This window comes from Apis florea, unplaced genomic scaffold (assembly GCF_048593485.1).
Source record: "Apis florea isolate Af1SG1 unplaced genomic scaffold, ASM4859348v1 contig_3756_pilon, whole genome shotgun sequence".
In the NCBI taxonomy this organism is placed as follows: Eukaryota; Metazoa; Arthropoda; class Insecta; order Hymenoptera; family Apidae; genus Apis; species Apis florea.
Genome location: NW_028256838.1, coordinates 237,982 through 256,360, shown reverse-complemented (window position 1 = coordinate 256,360; position 18,379 = coordinate 237,982). Strand labels below are relative to the sequence as shown.

Sequence of the window (18,379 nt, the reverse complement as noted above, 5' to 3'; positions counted from 1 at the left end):
GATCCTCTCTCGTTTCGAAATTGGCAAGATGGACGTGGCCGCGTCGATTCGTGTCACGCCAGATTCTCCATTTGCCCACCGATTTCCTAATATTTCGTCCCTCGATTTTACGAACAGATCAGTCTTTTAATAATTTCACAATTATGAGAATTTGAAATATTTTTGATTTTTATCGCTACGCGAAAAAGGAATTTGTGCATTCTTATTTCTTTTTTTCTTTTTCTTTTTTCAACGAGACGTTTTATCATTATTTTACTGCCAAGTTTTTCGTAGCTATTTTTCGTAAAGTGAAAGTGGTGTTAATGCGATACGAAATTTCATATATTTGGATTTAATTATTAATTAATATTTATGTGAATGCTGTAATGATTACAATCGTGTATGAATATTTTTTGTAGATGTTGTATAATAGTAAGAGAGAGATATGAATGGAATATTTCTTGTTTTTATTAGATAATTTATGTCATTGGGAAAATTTATTGTTTTATTGTTTAGTTAAAAAAAAAAATATTTTGTTTCATTCGTAAGTGATATTAATTTTACGATTACGTTTCTTTAAGTATTACGATTTTAATACTATCTATTTTTTTCTTGAATATTATAATTTTACCATATTAAATTTTACATTAAACTTAGTATTATAATTCTAAGCTTATTAAGATCAACAATAAAAAAGTGAGGTTAGAACATCTATATCTACTATATTATTGTCAAATATTTTTATATCGTGGAATATATATATATATATTTTTCTGATATTTCGTTTAGAAATAGAGGATTATTTTTCCTCTAAAAAATTTAATTCAAGAATCTTACGTTTTCTCGTTCAACGAAATTTTGAAAATTAGCAGCATGAAAAAATTAGATTACTTATAAAATATTACAACGCCAATGTATAATGTATGTATCATCGAATGTATATATTTTGCATTTAATTTTACAAATAAGCTTCAATTTGCAATTTGTTTGATATTCCAATGGTAATTATTCTCTTTAATACAGGATATGGAATCGTTTTAACGATTGGTAAATATTAGAGAAACTTGGAATATATATTCAACGATTAATCGATCGTTTTTTCCAATGATAGAAATTGAGAAATGCTTTTTTCGCATGAAAGTTGAGAATATACCATTGGATACCAAAAAGAAGATTCCTATCATTATTTTCAATGATCAAATTGATGAAAATATCTTTTCGAAATGATACGAAATCTTTCCATCGTGAACGTTACTTTTATTACTTCGATTCGATACACCCCATCTTAACCAGATAAAGGAGGCACGCTTTCGATTTATCCTTTCAAAAAATTTCTCTTTTAGCGGCCGACCAAACGTGGACGTGTCCCCATCCTTGACAAATGAAATCACGAGGCGAGAAATATGAGTTTTGCCATGGAAAGATTTTATTAAAAAAGTTCTCCGCTCATCGTCACAATTTTTACGCTTACTTCTCTCGTGTCCTCTGATCATGTGCCTTTTACGACCTGCAACAAGAGTTTTTCCATCTAAGAATTACCATTAAGATTGTTCTTACCATTTCAACTGACAACGAATTCGATTAATGATTGTTGTTTGTTCAAAGATTTTAAATTAAATTTTCTCCGAAATTTTGAGCTTTATCCCGCAGTTGGTAATTTTAAAACTAATTCACTGAATTGAAGAATTCATTTTAAGAAGACAAAAGTATTAAAGGAAATGGAAAATTTCTTCAAATAAACGAAACATTTTTATTATTTTAAAAGTATTAAAATAATCGTAGTTAACTAATAACGTACACAGATTATTGGTTTCTTTACTATCATTAAAAGGAAAAAATATTACATAGAAAGAATTATCATTTGTTGTTCACCAAGAGTATAAAATTTTTTATAAAATATTTTTAGAAAAGTAGTATAAAAATGAAAGGAAGAAATATTATTTACATCGTATTTTAATATTATTTCATATATGCATAAATATATGCATAACGTTTTTTATTATTTATTATCATAATTGTCTTAATTTTCACGTGTTATGTAGCGTAACAAAATATTCTATATGTTGTTTTTACACAATAAATTCGATTGCCATTTCTGTTTCATTTTGGGAAGAATTAGGAGTCGTTGGTAACGGTCTGGAGGTTTCACTAACCCACATTCATCGTTGAAAGCAAAACGTTTCTGACTGCTGACCCGGTTTCCGTTATTACCAGTTCATCTTGATCGAGGACTATCTTTTATCTAACTTTTATCTATTTCGTTACGAAGTCCAACTTTTCTTTGAGTCATTTTTCCTTGACCGTTAGATTTTACCGGTTTTTACCGGTCGTGACCTGCACTTTTCTTTTTCGTAATTAATCAGTAAACGAAGTCGAAAAATTTATCAAATTTTAGAGGAAAATGGAATTTTTCAATTATGCTCGAAACGTTGTGATTTTTTATTCGCAGAAATATTTTTCTAACAATTTAATTGTCTTTTGGATATTTTTTATTGCAAAGTTTTATTTTAGAGATACGTGTACGAATGAAAAATGATTTTAATCGAAATTTCTTAGTTATTTATGTAAATTATTGATAGAATTATTTTTCTAATTTTCTGCATTGATTATTCAAATTAGTTATAAATATTCAAATATTTTTATTTTATCAATTACATTACGAATTATGATGAACAATTATTATAAAAGTAATATAAAAAGGATTTAAAGAAATGAAGAAGAAACCCGAGTAATGTAAATTTAAAAAATTAAAAATTGTGAAGAGAAAGAAAGTTTCACGAGTTTCAAAATGACGGTATTCGATATTATTTTTTACCATCTGTTTTTATCAAAGTATTTGCGAATCCAAAGTAAAAGTTTTACTTGTAACTTTCTCTCTTATCATGTAATAATTATCTTCTTTGCAACTTTAAATTCGTCTTTTTACAACTTTACAGCTCTTTCGTTATTGTTCCTATAATTTCCAACACAGTGAAAGGCTTCAAAGATGGTAATATCAAGATAAACACAAATTTTTTTATTTCAACAATCGTTTCAATACAGAAAACGCGGAACATCACAGAAAAATCTTGTGGAACTTGTCATATATGTACACTGGACTAGATCACCTCAACTATGTGCAATTGTATCCCAACAATTGCAATAAATTAATGATAGATACGATGATTTCTAATTCAAATTCAACAATTATTTACAATCAGATTGTGAAGTGGCAGTAACAACTATCTGCTGTAAACATTTATAAACATATTAAGTAAAATTAACTTATCAACTATGGAATATAACGATAATACTGATCGTATTGTTGCGTCGATTATCTTAACGGATATAAAAGTGTTACGTAACGAAAGATCGATGTTGGAAAGGTATGTGTGATCCTGATGAATTATGTACTTTATCTTAAGTGTAGAAGATTTTTGAAATAGAAAGTTAATATCTCTGTGACGACGACGGTGAACACATACATTCTTCGTGTAGATGATCTTTCAACCATTCCAGATAATTTGTTATTTTTGTATAAACACCTGGATATTTTGGTCTTCCGCAACCACGACCCCATGAAATAATACCTGAAAAAAATATGTAACACTGATTCCAACTGATTGATTAAATATTTTCTTACGTTAATATTATAAAACAATTATTTTAATTATCAACGATAACAAAGTACGAATAAATTACCTATTACTTCCATGTATCCAAACCTGTTCTTCACATGGAGAGGACCACCACTGTCACCCTAAAAATAATGTAACGTTATGAAGTAGAATAATGAAATATTTGAATTACAATCATAACAAATTAATATTGTTCTAATTCATAATCAAATAAATTGTTTTATTCGTGTCTTAAAAAGATAGATATTTTTATATACAAGATTGATTGTTCTCTTACGAAGCAAGCGTCGAATTCACCCTTCAAATATCCCGCACAAAACATATTTTCGGTGATCATATGTTTGTAGTAACCCGCTTGATCGCATTCCTCCTTGGACAAAATTGGGAGATTGACTATTCTCAATTTATTGCTCACAGGCTCATATTCCCCCGTTTGACCCCAACCAATTGCTGTGGCTGTTGCTCCAGTATAATCGACAGCTTCTGTAAATTACACGAATTTTTTTTCACGATCTGCTTTTCTTGTCTTAAAGAACATGCGATGTTTTTTTAAAGGAAATATTTATCGAGGTGCGAATTAATCGAAATAAATAATATTTTTATAGAATATCTATAAAATATGTTCACTCGCGAATTATGAGATATATTTTACTGCACGTCATTGACTTATTGCGCTATTTTTCGTAATAAGCAGCAAAAGTGTACTCACTGTCTTCGGGCAAACAGGCGGTTCGCACGATGCCATTCACATTCACTGGCCGATCCATTTCGATAATGGCTATATCGTTGTTGTATTTGCTGTATTTATTAAAATTCTCGTGTATAACGACCGACTTGACACGACGAATTATAGCATTTCTGTCTACTTTCGTTCTATCATTGTCCGCTAAGATAAGTTTGATCACTCTTCTGTCGAATCTGAAATTTATTAGAAAATTGTTTCAGAAATAATTTTGTATATTAAAAAAATTGCAATTTTTCTTCAATGAATTTTATATTAAAAACGAATAATTCGTTTAAACGATGTGATTATTCGATTTCAATTTCAAGTGGCTTTTATTAAAATTGAAATAGTAATAAAAAGCGCTATGTAAAGTAATAAATAGAGGTAAATAAACGTGTACAGAAGAAAAGTTAATAAATTACTTGGATAAATAACGTTGAGAACGTGTAAACTTGTAGATTTATTGTACAGGCAAAGAAAGGAAATTGAAGAAAAGCTTTAAATCTTCTTAGCTACGCTTGATTTAATCATAGTAAATGGATTAACAAGGATCAAAAAAGGAAACGTATGCATTGGAACATTGCTTGTGAACATTTTCATGAAAAATTCAGAACAGAAATAAAATGGAAAATTCTTATAGAATTTATAAGAAAAAACAAATAATTATATAATTTGATGGAATTGATGAGAAATTTCTACGAAAAATTTTTATCTCTTCTCTTTGAATATTATCAATAACTCACAATAGTTATCGTCATTTTCAGTATATTTTCAGTAAACATGGATCCTCGAATCGGCATCTAGCAATAAATAAAATAAAATGAAAATCGATAACAAGAAAAACACGACGAATCATTTATTTCAAAGTAATATTTTAATACGTTCAAATTTTAAAAATTTATTTATATTTTTTTATCTTATAATTAACTCGATAAAAAATTGAATAGAGAATCGAATATTCTGTTTATAAATAAATACTCACCCTTGCAAACAATGAGCTGCCGTGAGTACATGTTTTCGCGTGATTAAACTGCCAGCGCAATAAAATGCATTTTCCTTAAACATGCTAACAATCCATGGATACTCGTAAACGCTTGTTACGTTTCCACCTATGATTCTTGTTTTCCGTCCTATGCCACACGCTAAAATAGATACGTAAATATTGTTAACAAAGATAAAATACAATTGTTCATTAATTTTTTATTTTTCTCAAAGATTTTCAAAATTTAATTTTCATCATTTATTATCGTTTCTATTCTAAAATAACTTTTTAAGTAAGAATAATCATATGTGTTTACAATAAGTTTGATACTTTTTTCAATGTAATGTGAAAATGTATTGTAAAATTTGAATAACTTTTATAACAATTCCTTTCTATTTTAATCAATTTATGATAAATTTTAAACGTCATTTTTTTAAGCAATATAAAAATGAAGTTTTCATTATATCTCAATGTAGAACTTTTATTAATAATAAAATTGTTTAATTTATAAAGTTGATTAATAATAATCGATCTGAGAAAATTCAACCAAAAATTGACAAAAAATTTATCATTGTAAAATTTATAATTATTATTATCATATTATATATTTTTTTATTTGAAAAATTCTTCGTTCATCTTTACTGTTGCACAGTGAAATTATAGTTAATAAAGGCTTTAATGAAAGTAGTCGTAGACTCTTTCACCCTCTTTTATTTTCAACGAAGATGACAGTTTCAGAAGAGTGGGAGTAATCGTGTTTCGATAGTCGATCGTTTTTATTAATTACCACAATTGTTGCAGACGTTCGGTCTCTTTGATGGTATCGAAGAGATTGGATCGAAATCGATGTAAGAGACTTCATCTATCGATTTTAAATTATCTATCTCGCTGCTCGTAACGTTTAACGCTGGCAAATTCTTTTCCTTATCGTTTGATATCTAAATAAAAAATGAAATAATTATTGTACAATCGAATTGTATTTTGTGTTTAATATTATTGCGATTGTTTCGTGTTAAATACAAGATAAATAGGAAAATTTTAGGTGAATTGTTTCTGAGGTATCTAAGAATTAAATCTGGGACAAGAAAGCTATGAAGTCAATTGAGAATGAAGGTAATTGAGAATAAACTATGGAAGAGAATGCAGTCATGTGTGCAATAACAAAAATCATAATGTTTCATCGTATGTTTAACAAGAAAAAATTTTTTAAAATATTCTAAAATTTTTACATATTAAATATATTTACATATTATATTCAAATAATTTTTAAAATTATTTTTGATATTTGCTGATACTTGTAATGCATTTATTTAATGATTCTTTAATCTATTTTATTTTTAAATATATATCTATCTTTTTTAATTCATATCTAATTTAAATTTCTTTATCAGAAGTTTATATTTTATAGATTGTAAAAAATATTATTTGCTAAAAACAGATATTACGTTATTGGTGGATAAAAATTTATTAAATCTTTAAAAATAATAATTTTTAAGTTATTCGCGGCACTTTGAGAGAATTTGTTGATAAAAATCAGATTTAAACATAAATATCACCGCAAAAGGTAATATTTGGCCCTGTATTAGAAGTCATAAATAGCATGAAAGGAATTTTACCCCTATATTTCACCCTTTTATTATATTAGTGCCATATAAATTTCATTTCTAATAACATTCTGACCTTATGAAACATGTAAATTCAAATAACAATTTTCGGCATTTATTTATCGTCGAACATATGATTTAAAGTATTAATATCGTTACTTTTATCGAAATTGTCTTCTGTGCCCCTATATTTTTATGTCATTTGTACAGGACATAATTTATCTGTATTAAAAATCTGTATTAACAAAATAATAACTGACCATTAATTTTCAAATAATAAACGTATATTGTATATCTTAAATTGTACAAAATCTCATAACACTTAGACATCTAATTAATCTGAAAGATAGAATCACGAAATATTCGGATATTTACGTGCCCAAAATCATTTTTACGAATAAAATTTAAAAATTCCATTCTTCAAACTGTTGCATAAATTCACGAAAGGACATTATCGTGCAAAATCGATCAATTATAAATTCCAAAACTAAATATACATCGACCAATAACATTGTTCAAAATGCCCGCGATAACGTTTATTACAATAGCTATTACGCTCAAATTGCTCGTGTTCACCGGTTATAAGCGGAATAATAAATAACGAATTATCCAAGCAACTTTATTTTCTCTGCCTATGCACGCGAGCGTATTCAAAACCGATCTATTTCACGATCGAAATAAAATTAATTAGACGAGGGAGACTCACCACTCGCGGTAACGCGTGGCCGCAACAACTTATCCAGAACAGGAACACGAGTGTTCGTCGCATTGTCGCCCGAAATATCGGCGCGTTGTCGATACCAGCCTCGTTGTCGATCCCGATCCCGATATTATATATAACACGTACGTCCAGTGCACGTGGCTACGCCAGGCAAGTGTGAAAAGTGTAAAGGTACCGTGGCCGTTTTGCCGTTTTATAGTAAATTATAACTATTGAAGAAGCCGCGGTTGCCGGTGGGGATCGTCAACCTTGAGTGGTGCGTGTGCATTGGCAGATGTTGCATGTGACAGCTTTTAAATCAGCCCGAGTTGTACGTGTAAGCGGCACGTTGTCTCACCTGCACAACAACCGATTCGACACACGGATACACTCGAAAAAGGTGACAATGTGTCTCATGCGTAACGAGGGATACAGAGGTGTACAGATGTCGTCGAGGCAACCAACGACCACCAACGACGATCAATGTCAAACAACGGACCCACCACTACCTTCGACCTCTCCTCCTCCCAACATTTCGACCCTTCCTTCCTTCCTTTCGAAGATCCGACGGATTGGATCAATGTCATTCATTTTCGTCACACGAAATTCTTCTTCACGCCTCCTCCTCTATTGTATTCGAGAGGAGAGAAGATAGGAGAGGAGAGGCGCAATATGGAACGAGTTAATTGGAAGGGTTTCACTTATCGAGTGGAACGAGCTCTTGTAATTGGTTGTGGGCCGTTTCACGAGCGAGGTGATGGGCCGTGGTGGATGTTATGGGTGTTGCTGGAATTTTTTAATAAGTTTGAAGCCGTAAGAAACATATTGGGTTTGCTGTTTTTGATGTTGGAATAATTTGTCTCGTAAATTTCCTCTCTCACTCTCCTATGACACGTTCATCGTTAACTCGTTTATAATTACGTAAAGGATAATTTTTGTATTATATATATAGTGGAGGAAAGCTTTTTGTATCTGCAAAATTTAGTTAATCAAAACGAAGTTTGATCGAAAACAACTTTGTCATATGTATCACAATTAGATATTTATGCAACGCAAGGAGAGATCGATAATATTTATATACACTCAAATTTTCTACAAATGCATAAAGTGCTCACGTATATCGAGAAGATGAAAAATTCTACAAACTTCCGAAACTCAACTCGGAATTACCTGCAAGGGCCATGAAACAGTTTCGATACGCAGGTAGTAAAGATTTTACTGGCCGAGATTCTAAGAAGTTTGTGACACTTTAAGCGATATTACACGGGTTAATGTTGCCGCTCGAAATCGGGTCAATGTAATAGCCGTTTGCCCTTGCCTCCGGATTCGTAAAGCAAACATTTAACGAGCGTGCGCTATCGCCCTGTCTCTCTTTGTCACGCGGGATTCCAATGCTCCGCGAGGGTGTTGAAATAATCGTGTTCGGTTAATTGCACGACGCGTGTTTAAAAATTGGACGCTAAACATCCAGATAATTGCTCGGCGTTATCTTGTGTAAATTCGGGAAACTCGGGTGTCAGAAATTCGTCTCGTCTCAACGGATCATGGGCTAAGCGTTAATTGCCTTTTAGGTAATTACCAGACGTTTGTTTTCGATTATTTATGGTTTCTACTTGGTCGTGTAAACCTGATACTAGAATTATAATATATGGAATGTGGAATTGAAAAAAATATGTGTGTTAATATGGTGTAAAATTGATATAAATGTTTATACTTGTGCTTGTTATTAGGAATATTTATAATTGTAAAGATTATATATATTTTGTCTCGATATTTTAATTAGAATTAATTCTATTTATGACGTATTTTTAAATTATTCTGCGTTCGTTTTTTTTTTTTTTGAATTATTGAATCCTTGATATTTGCATTTGTTATATCAATTCAAATCAAATTTAATTGTCATGTAAATTAACATAAATCAGGATTATAACTAATTCTAAATAATGTTGTATTTTCATTATTGTATTTCAATTTTTTAAATAAATTTTACCAAGGAGTGGTTGAGAATAATAAAAATGTATTAAATAGATATCAACAATGTATTCTTATCATTAATGCTCTTATCATTGCATTATTGTATTATATGGAACGAAAAACTAGGCCATTGTCATTTCGTATTTTTGTTACGATTTTTATAATAAGATATTTACGAGCATTTAATATTTACGTAACTTTTAAACTGAACTCGTTTAATTAAAGTTACAACGAGTAATTTTAATTCGTAAAAACAGCTCAAAGAGAAAGGAGAAATTTTTTCCCTCGGAATTTCTTTTTCAAAGAAATTGAATTTGAAAATATGTTAGATAAAAGTATAGTTGAATCTATCGATTCTCAATTGAATATAAATGCATTATTGATAGAAGGTTTCTCTGCCAATGCGAGAATAAGTAAAAAAAAAATGCAGAATAAAATTTTTAATTTAAATTCTTCTTCTCGAATAGTCAGATACTTGATATACTCGATGAATTTTAACAATTTTTTTGAAAAAAAAAATACGAAAAAATTGTATTCAATATTTTTTTTTTTTTTGTTTCACGTCAAATAACCTTCTATCAATAATTCCAATAACTCGTATCGGAAATTTCCCTATACGTTTCATAACTCGATTTTTTCGAAAACCAAAAATGAAAGAAAAAAAATTTTCTTTTTCTATATAGACTCGACATCATCCCGATCTTCGATTTAACGTATTTTTTTCTATATTCTTTAATACATTCACAAAAGATCCATATACAAAAATTTGAGATTAAATAAAATCCATCTTCCTCTACGAAGCAAACTCGAGACACTTAACGTCTCGATTTTTATATTTCAACACTTCGTTTTCATCGACCTTTCATGGTTAAAAAACACTGGTAAAGAAATCCAAATCACACCACACAACAGCATCGCGTTACAATAGAAACAAAGCTGGCTGTTTTCACAATTTTTCACAATTTTTTTTTCACCAGAAAAGTTCGCGTCAAAAGGTGGCTTATCCCTTTGACAGTCGTAATTTACCGATTGATTGCGTTACTCGTTCAATATCGAACAAGTTTCACCGGGTAACAAGATTCCTTCGACGTTTGGAATTCAATTATTCGGGGTAAGAAAACGCGCCGTCACGCACATCCAGTGGATGGGTTCGCACGGGTATAATTCGTGGGACGAATGTGCGACTCGCGGCAAGGCAAAAAAGTGGCCAAGAAACGCGAGTATCGATTGGATTGGTAAAGTAAAAAAGAAGGATAACGAGACGAGGCGATCGTCTCGCATGCATCGAACTGTGTCTCGATAATTTATGCATGCTTCTTTTAATACCACAGTCTTGTTTTACCATTCATCAATTAATCTGTCACGTTCCATCAAGCGATATGAACGCGATTATTATCTCGAATTTCGAGCCACGAATGAAGCAAGAATTTTCATATATTTCCCAGACGGTGTCTGCTTTTTATTCATTTATTTTATATCACGAAAAGGCGAGGGAATTTTAAATAAATTTCATTTCTATTATTTTTCCACTCGATCAATGATTTTTCTTCCAAACTTTCATTCTTTACATATAAATCGATTGATAAAATTTAGTTGTTACATCTATAATAATTACGATTCATCTTAATACAGTTCTGAATATATAATATCGTGTACTCTGAGAAAAAAGGAGTACAATAAAAATTAAAAAATATTTTTCTTAGCTTCTAATCAATCATTAATCACGATATATGTACCATCGCATTATCTTCACTATCGATGAACAAGAATTAATTAATTCCATGTAATTATCACGCAATGATCTTATTTCATAGATTCCATTCAATTTGATCATCGATGCTCAAAAATTATAAAAAGTTTATTGCATCATCTCTAATACACAAAAGATAAAAATCGTGGAAGAAGAAACGTAATCTTGCCCGTGAAAAATTGAAATCTTGGTGACAATCTGACCGTGGCGATAAGTGTAAATAAGGCAAGGCTGGCAGATAAGGTTAGTCATCCAAGAAGACAATGAGGCGATGTCCCACCCGCATGAGGGTGCTGCGACCCATATACCTTGACCCACTGTCCACAGGTGAGCTACATCAATCCTCCGTCCTACATCATCTTATCTTATTTCTCTCACGACCATTGATAACGGCTAGTATTATATATTACGTGTAACGAAGAAAATAACGAGTTGATTACATGTCGACGCTGATATACGCGTCTCTGGTCAGAAAAAATATTTTTATTTTCGTGTTTTTTAAAATTTAAAAAAATCGAACGAAATCCGATATTGTGAATTTAATTTATGATAATTCTTATGAGAATGTTTATTTTATATATATATATATATATATTTGTCATCGTGCTTATTTTAATAAATAATGTAACTGGTAGTTAATAATAAAAATTATCGTTAAATATTGTTTGTTACTATTGTTAAATTTTATTAAAAATATTGAAAATCGTTGATAAAATCTTCCACTTAATCGACCTCTTTTACACAAGATTCACGCGTACAAATCGTATTCTTTCATACAACAATTTATAAATTACAATTCATGGGCGCATTACAAGATATTCGATTGTAAAATATTCAAATATTCCGATGCATATTCTTTGTTCGAAGGATTCGAAGAATGATGGATATTCGAGAACGTTATTTGCGTGCCTTTAAATATTTACAGGATCGATAAATAATTATCTTCAAAATAAATACAATATTTCTTAATTAAAAAATCATTTCAAAATCTAAAATAAAAAAAAAGAAGAATATCAATAAAGATATTAAAATCAAAAAGCCAATTAATGCACTAATCTTCCAAAAAAAGTTCTGTATATTGCCATCATTTTCATCGCAAATACATGGACAAATATATGCCAACAAAAAAAAAAATACACCAAAAAATAAAAAAATCTCCGTTACGAACCTTTCGAAACGAACCAGTAAAATCGACAAAACAAGATTCCACGTCCGCATCTCCGCCATACCCAACACCCATTTCGCTCTAGTAAATATGGCCAGCCTAAATTTTCACTTCGACTACCCGCCAGTCCACTATTCCGTATAAATAAAGATGCGACGGCCACGGCTAAGTGTCGTGTGAAAGTGTACGCCGTCTTGGTAGGAAGTGTAGATCCCGAGCAACGATTCAATCGGTTGCTCCCTTTTATTCGGCGACCGAGTGCCACGGAATTCACACACAGTGTATCCGTTTCGCGCGCGAGAAAGAGAAGTGCGACGATCATGTGCATCCGCACGATAATCTGTTTGCCCGTCATCGTCGCGGCCTTCGTCGTGGTCGCGTGTACTGTTAATTGCGAGGAAGTAAGTAACGGCGGTGCACCGATAAGTGATCGACAATTTCTCTTCGAGGGGAACACGAAATGGATGTGGCACGGAAGTGGAAAAATCGATCGATTTCGTTTCTTTGAAATTACTTCTTTTTCTTTTTTTTTTTTTTTTCTTTTTGCTTTGCTTTAAGCGTTGGTATCATCGATTTAGGTATTAACTCGTTCGTAGGATTTTTTTGACGAATAATTTAAGGAGCGTTAAATTCTAAGAGTTGAAAAAATTTTCCTCTTATCGATGAAGATTTAGGATATTTTTTTTTTTTTTTTTTTTTCATTGAATCATTTATGCTTCGAGGAACAAGATTTTGAGATATCGAGCGAGATATACATTTATATTTATTTTGTAATTTGTTTTTATTAATCATGTCTCGACTGGGTATAAAATATATTCAGATAAAACAAAAAAAATATTAAACGTGAAATATGTGTATCGATGTACTCCAGGTTATCCTCTGCAATTTATTTCTGTAATATTTTATTTGTATTGTGAAAATGTACACTAAAAAATTAGTAAATGTATCTGTTGCTTCTGCTCTTGGAATAATAAATGGTATAAACTTTTACAGGTGCAATCGTCGGTCATCAAAGAGGGAATAAATTTGAACGCAACACAATACAATGCAACGATCAACGATGACAAAAATTTCTGGGAATGGATATTGGCCGGGATATTGTCCCCTAGTGATTCCACGACTGAAAATCCGAAACCAGAAATTCCTGAAACGTGTTTACCTTGCAGTAAGTGATTTTCTTGAATACATAGCATTCAGAGACAAAAACTACCCGTGTTTCAAGATATATATTTTTATTGTTTAAAGTTAAACTTTCGAAGAAGTTTATATCTTAGAAATCGAGAAATCTGGAGATAGTTTAATCTATTCGTTCTTTTGTAAAGGATAAGATTTTTAATTAAAGATACCTCGTTTTTTTTTTTTACAAAGTGTAAGTTCTGATCAAATCTTTAATGTGAAAATATAACAAATAATAAGAAGGAGAATATTTATAAAAATAATCGCGCCAGGATGATTTCTAGTTAAACAATCTTTATGCAGTATTTTACGCTAAAGAAAAATATTAAATTTCATTATCTTTATATTATCTCTCGATAAAATTGATTGAACACGACACATATTACGTTATACTTTATAGAATGCGGTTTGACGAACGTACAGAGACGTATCGTCGGTGGTGTCGAGACTCAAGTTAATCAATATCCATGGATGGTTTTACTGATGTACAGAGGACGATTCTATTGCGGTGGATCCGTTATAAGCTCTTTTTACGTAGTAACTGCCGCCCATTGTGTCGACAGGTGATCTCAAAATACAAATAAATTAATTGTAATAATACGTATATTCATATTTTTAATTTATTATATTAACACTTCAATACGTGAGATTTTCCTAATTTGTTGTTTTTACAATACTATTTTATTTAAGAATACATCTCGTATCAATTTCAACGATTTTTCTGAAATTTTATGCCTGTCAGAGTCAGCAATAGTTGCTTGCCCCTGGTCGAAACTAAATTTTTAATGGCGTACCTCGTATTCCAATTCCAGGTTCGATCCCAATCTCATATCGGTGCGGATATTGGAACACGATCGCAATTCCACTACAGAGGCAAAGACGCAAGAATTTCGTGTCGATAAAGTGATTAAGCATAGCGGTTATTCGACGTACAATTATAACAATGACATCGCGCTCATCAAACTGAAGGACGCCGTTCGATTCGAGGGAAAGACGAGACCTGTTTGTCTTCCAGAACGAGGTAAATAACGAAAAATTTCTGTAAGAAATTTCAGTTCAAGCATTAACGTATAATATATATATATATTTGAATTTAATTAACTTTTTATTAAACGAACAATTGACAGGAGATTCTAAATAGAAGCGTAATAAAATTTGTTTATTTAAATTCTTACTTTCAATTAAAATCGAATATGTTCATTAAATGTTGCAACAAATTTCATTCTACATTTTTTTCTTTTTCACGCAGAACAATTAATCCATTCATACCAGAAGTAAAAAGAACTTTTCAAACTTTTTCAAATCGAGTTTGACGCAAAAAAATCCTATCCCCCCCCCCTTTTTTTTTTATCAAAATTACAAATCATACATATTTCGACGAGCTTGGAAAAAGAAAGAGAGAAGGAAATATCTGTTGATGTCCCACGGGGGATTACTTTTTTTCAGCGAAAACTTTTGCCGGATTGAATGGAACAGTGACAGGTTGGGGAGCGACAGCGGAGTCTGGCGCCATATCGCAAACTCTACAGGAAGTGACGGTTCCGATTCTCTCGAACGCCGATTGCCGCGCCACTAAATATCCATCGCAAAGGATTACAGACAACATGCTGTGCGCTGGTTACCAAGAGGGAAGCAAGGATTCGTGTCAGGTAATTAACAACAAATTCTTCTTGTCCTTCTTATCGTCACTATTAACACCTCTTCTCCGCATTTAACAACATTGTTTGTACATCTTTGCACATTTGCAACTCTACTCGAGTTTGTGTATCATCCGATTTGCACGTCCGTTTTTTGTTTATCACTTGATCACATCGAGAAAAGTTTAAATTTGTGATTTCTTTTTTTTTTTTTTTTTTCTTTTCGTTAGGGAGACAGTGGTGGTCCCCTGCATATCGTCAACATGGATACATATCAAATAGTCGGTAAGACTTCCGCTATATTGCTTGGCTATGAATAGAATTATCATTGGAAGAGATGTAAAGTTGTTGGTTTGTCAAATATAGTGAAGAATGGAGAAATAATGATATGATCTTGGTAAGATAGTAACGAATAATAATTTCATCGAAACGAAACGTGTCTCTGTACGTCAATCGATCGAAAAATTAACTCAAAATGAAAACACTGTTTAAATATAATATTACAATTTCGTGAAATGCTTTATCGTTTATTTTCTTCTTGGGAATAATTCATTATTTGAAACGAATTCTTATTATCTAAATATCGAGTATTGAAGAGGAATAATCTCGTGATTCTATCCTCGATATATCCTCGTTAAAATTCAAAAGAAGACACGAACTCGAACCTCCTTCATATCTCATCCAATGACTGCTCTATACTTAAATCTACGATCTGTGGTGTATCTAATTCACAGGAATTGTATCTTGGGGCGAAGGATGCGCGAGGCCTGGCTACCCTGGTGTTTACACCAGGGTGAATCGTTACCTCTCGTGGATAAGTCGCAACACCGAGGACTCTTGTTACTGTTAATTTACAAAAATGAAGAATAATCACGCGTGGACGCAACAAGAGTCTCGTCTCGTGATTATTTTTAAATTCATCGTCTTAAAAAAAAAGACGACTAAAATTCGTCCCCGTGAATGAATATCTTTTTTCAAGTTTAGAATGTTATTTTAGAATGTTCGCGAATTTTTACATTGAAAACCTCGGCGTTTTTTTTCTTGGAGGTCTTTCATCGTGTGTCCATGAATTAACCCTCTATAATCAAACACCTGTATTTATATTTATATTTTATAGACAGTGTAATTACAGTTTTAATTTATTTTGCCGTAACATCGTTGCCTCGTAGGGGGCGCAATCTGTACGCAACAATTATTAATTTCTATTCTGTATACAACTATGGGGGAAAGCAGAATTCCTGCACCTCGTGGAAGTTGATATAAACTTCCAAGGCTTCGTTAAAGTGCAGTTATTAAAGTTTTAAAACAATAGTTTGTATAAAATGTTAATATATTCGTGGGACATCTTTGAGGTTAATTCTAGAGAGACTAAAAACAAACCGAAAAATTGATGTATAAAAGTATCGATCGAGTAGATTGTTTCTACAATTACGAGCAATTTAATTTTTACGAATCGAGGACGAAACAAACGATTCTCCCTGCGTCTTACTTTATCTAACTCGAACTTCAATCCTCTACAACGACGCGGATTTGCTTATGCGAATTAAACAAAATTTTTATGAACACAATTACAGAAATTTTCTTCAGATTATACTTCGATTTTTCATAAATGTATAAAGTTCCACAATGTACTACTTATTCTCTTATATATAATACATTAACATCTTGTATATAGTGCTCCATTGAAAGCATTGATCGAAGCAAAATATTCAACTACCAAAAAAAAAAAAAAAAAACTCGTTTATAGTTACTGCCTTCCCCCACAATTTGACAACAATTTTTCTAGTTAAAACGAACGAGCTTCTCACTTACTTATTCTTTCTTTCAAAATGAAAAATTTATAGAGGGTTAAAGCGATTTTCTACGTGTTCCACGAGAAGTTAAAAATATATATAAATGGCCACGCGATCCGTTATTCCACATATTCGATGGAGGCGTTGGAGAGACAATTGAAAATTAAGGCACGTATCGCGCGTTCTCCACACGACTCGTAATATTGAACGTACGAGAAAGAAAGTCACCCGGACTTTCTCTGTTTCTTCGAACTGGAATTTCGGTGAAAACTCACGGGTATGTGTATATATATATACCCGTTGCCCACGGAGCTTTGATTCTCCGTGTATCCGTTTCCATCAATTTTGTGGGCGACAGTGAAACGTCGATTGTCATTGACCCGACAAAATTTTTGTCGCACTCGAATTGTTCGAAGGAATTCGAAAGTGTTCAGTTTTAAGTATTTATAGCTCGAATATATGAAATGTACGAAATACTCGAATGATACTCAATTTAACATAAGTTAATTTTAATTTTATTTATGTATTAATTTTTTATTTTTATTTTTTTTTTACTGTTATTATTATTAAATTCATTTGTATTAGAATTGCGTGGAATTTTTATTTTATTATTCTTGTAACGATGATAAATAATATAAAGTTAAAAGTTGAAATTTGGAAAATTTTCAATTTTCCGGAAGAACAATGAATTGTTTATATTTTTCAAAATAAAAAATTTTTTATCGAATTTTAGTATCGTAATATTTAACTTTAATCGATAAGTTTTAGCGAAGGATATTTCATCGAATTTTTCTTTTGTATATAAAAATAAGAGATGTGTTAGAGAGATAGTTAATATTTTAATAGAAACGGAAAACTTTTATTTTATATAACTTTTTCTGACTGACGTTCATTAGAATTTTTTCCAAGTACTCGAATACTCGACTGGAAAAGAAAAGTCAACATTTTTTTGAATCACTTCCAACTTTCAATGGAGAACAAAAGTTGTTCCCCATAAATGTGTTTCAAGACTTTTAAAGACTAGAATTCATTGGGAGGAAAAAAAACAAATATTGTAAAATAAAGACAAGAATGGAAAAATAAAGGAAATATGCTTCAAGGAAAAAGAAATTTTAATTTCGAAACTCTTGCCGTATATAAAAAATTCATTTGACTGAAACTAATTTTCGTTTCAAGCTTAATTTAGAACGTTACTTTTTTTTTTTTTTTTAATATCAGTTGTACGACTTTAATCCCCACCTTATTGTAAATTTTTAAAAATCCTTCTAAACTTTTATT

At 31.1% G+C, this 18,379-nt stretch overlaps 2 protein-coding genes across 3 annotated transcripts; one reads left to right on the top strand and one right to left on the bottom strand.

The window, feature by feature from the left end:
- Positions 1-2,974: 2,974 nt before the first annotated feature.
- LOC147656478 (trypsin 3A1) lies at positions 2,975-12,685 on the bottom strand. 2 transcript variants are annotated; one of them, XM_086914862.1, is made up of 7 exons: positions 12,499-12,685; positions 6,090-6,240; positions 5,303-5,462; positions 4,306-4,514; positions 3,874-4,079; positions 3,661-3,718; positions 2,975-3,548 (listed from the first exon to the last, which is right to left on the bottom strand). In XM_086914862.1, the coding sequence occupies exons 1-7, from the start codon at positions 12,568-12,570 to the stop codon at positions 3,409-3,411; spliced, it is 996 nt and encodes a 331-aa protein (XP_086770988.1). In that variant the 5' UTR covers positions 12,571-12,685; the 3' UTR covers positions 2,975-3,408. The 2 variants fall into 2 exon arrangements, with proteins under 2 accessions (XP_086770988.1, XP_086770989.1); XM_086914863.1 differs by lacking the exon at positions 12,499-12,685 and adding an exon at positions 7,613-7,802.
- Positions 12,644-18,211, top strand: LOC100867891 (trypsin-1). The gene is made up of 7 exons (XM_086914861.1): positions 12,644-12,896; positions 13,489-13,660; positions 14,072-14,234; positions 14,484-14,692; positions 15,118-15,320; positions 15,539-15,593; positions 16,043-18,211. Exons 1-7 carry the CDS (start codon positions 12,816-12,818, stop codon positions 16,156-16,158), a joined length of 999 nt encoding a protein of 332 aa, XP_086770987.1. The 5' UTR covers positions 12,644-12,815; the 3' UTR covers positions 16,159-18,211.
- Positions 18,212-18,379: the final 168 nt, after the last annotated feature.

What these genes read in the sequence shown, in the direction of transcription:
- LOC147656478 (XM_086914862.1), bottom strand. Translation starts at nt 12,570, where the DNA reads ATGGGTGTTGGGTATGGCGGAGATGCGGACGTGGAATCTTGTTTTGTC. An exon ending in TTACTGGTTCGTTTCGAAAG is followed by an intron (nt 6,241 to 12,498) that starts GTTCGTAACGGA and finishes TTTTTTATTTAG; the next exon opens with ATATCAAACGATAAGGAAAA. An exon ending in GTGAATTCGACGCTTGCTTC is followed by an intron (nt 3,719 to 3,873) that starts GTAAGAGAACAA and finishes CATTATTTTTAG; the next exon opens with GGTGACAGTGGTGGTCCTCT.
- LOC100867891 (XM_086914861.1), top strand. Translation starts at nt 12,816, where the DNA reads ATGTGCATCCGCACGATAATCTGTTTGCCCGTCATCGTCGCGGCCTTC. An exon ending in GCCGCCCATTGTGTCGACAG is followed by an intron (nt 14,235 to 14,483) that starts GTGATCTCAAAA and finishes TTCCAATTCCAG; the next exon opens with GTTCGATCCCAATCTCATAT. An exon ending in GGATACATATCAAATAGTCG is followed by an intron (nt 15,594 to 16,042) that starts GTAAGACTTCCG and finishes TCTAATTCACAG; the next exon opens with GAATTGTATCTTGGGGCGAA.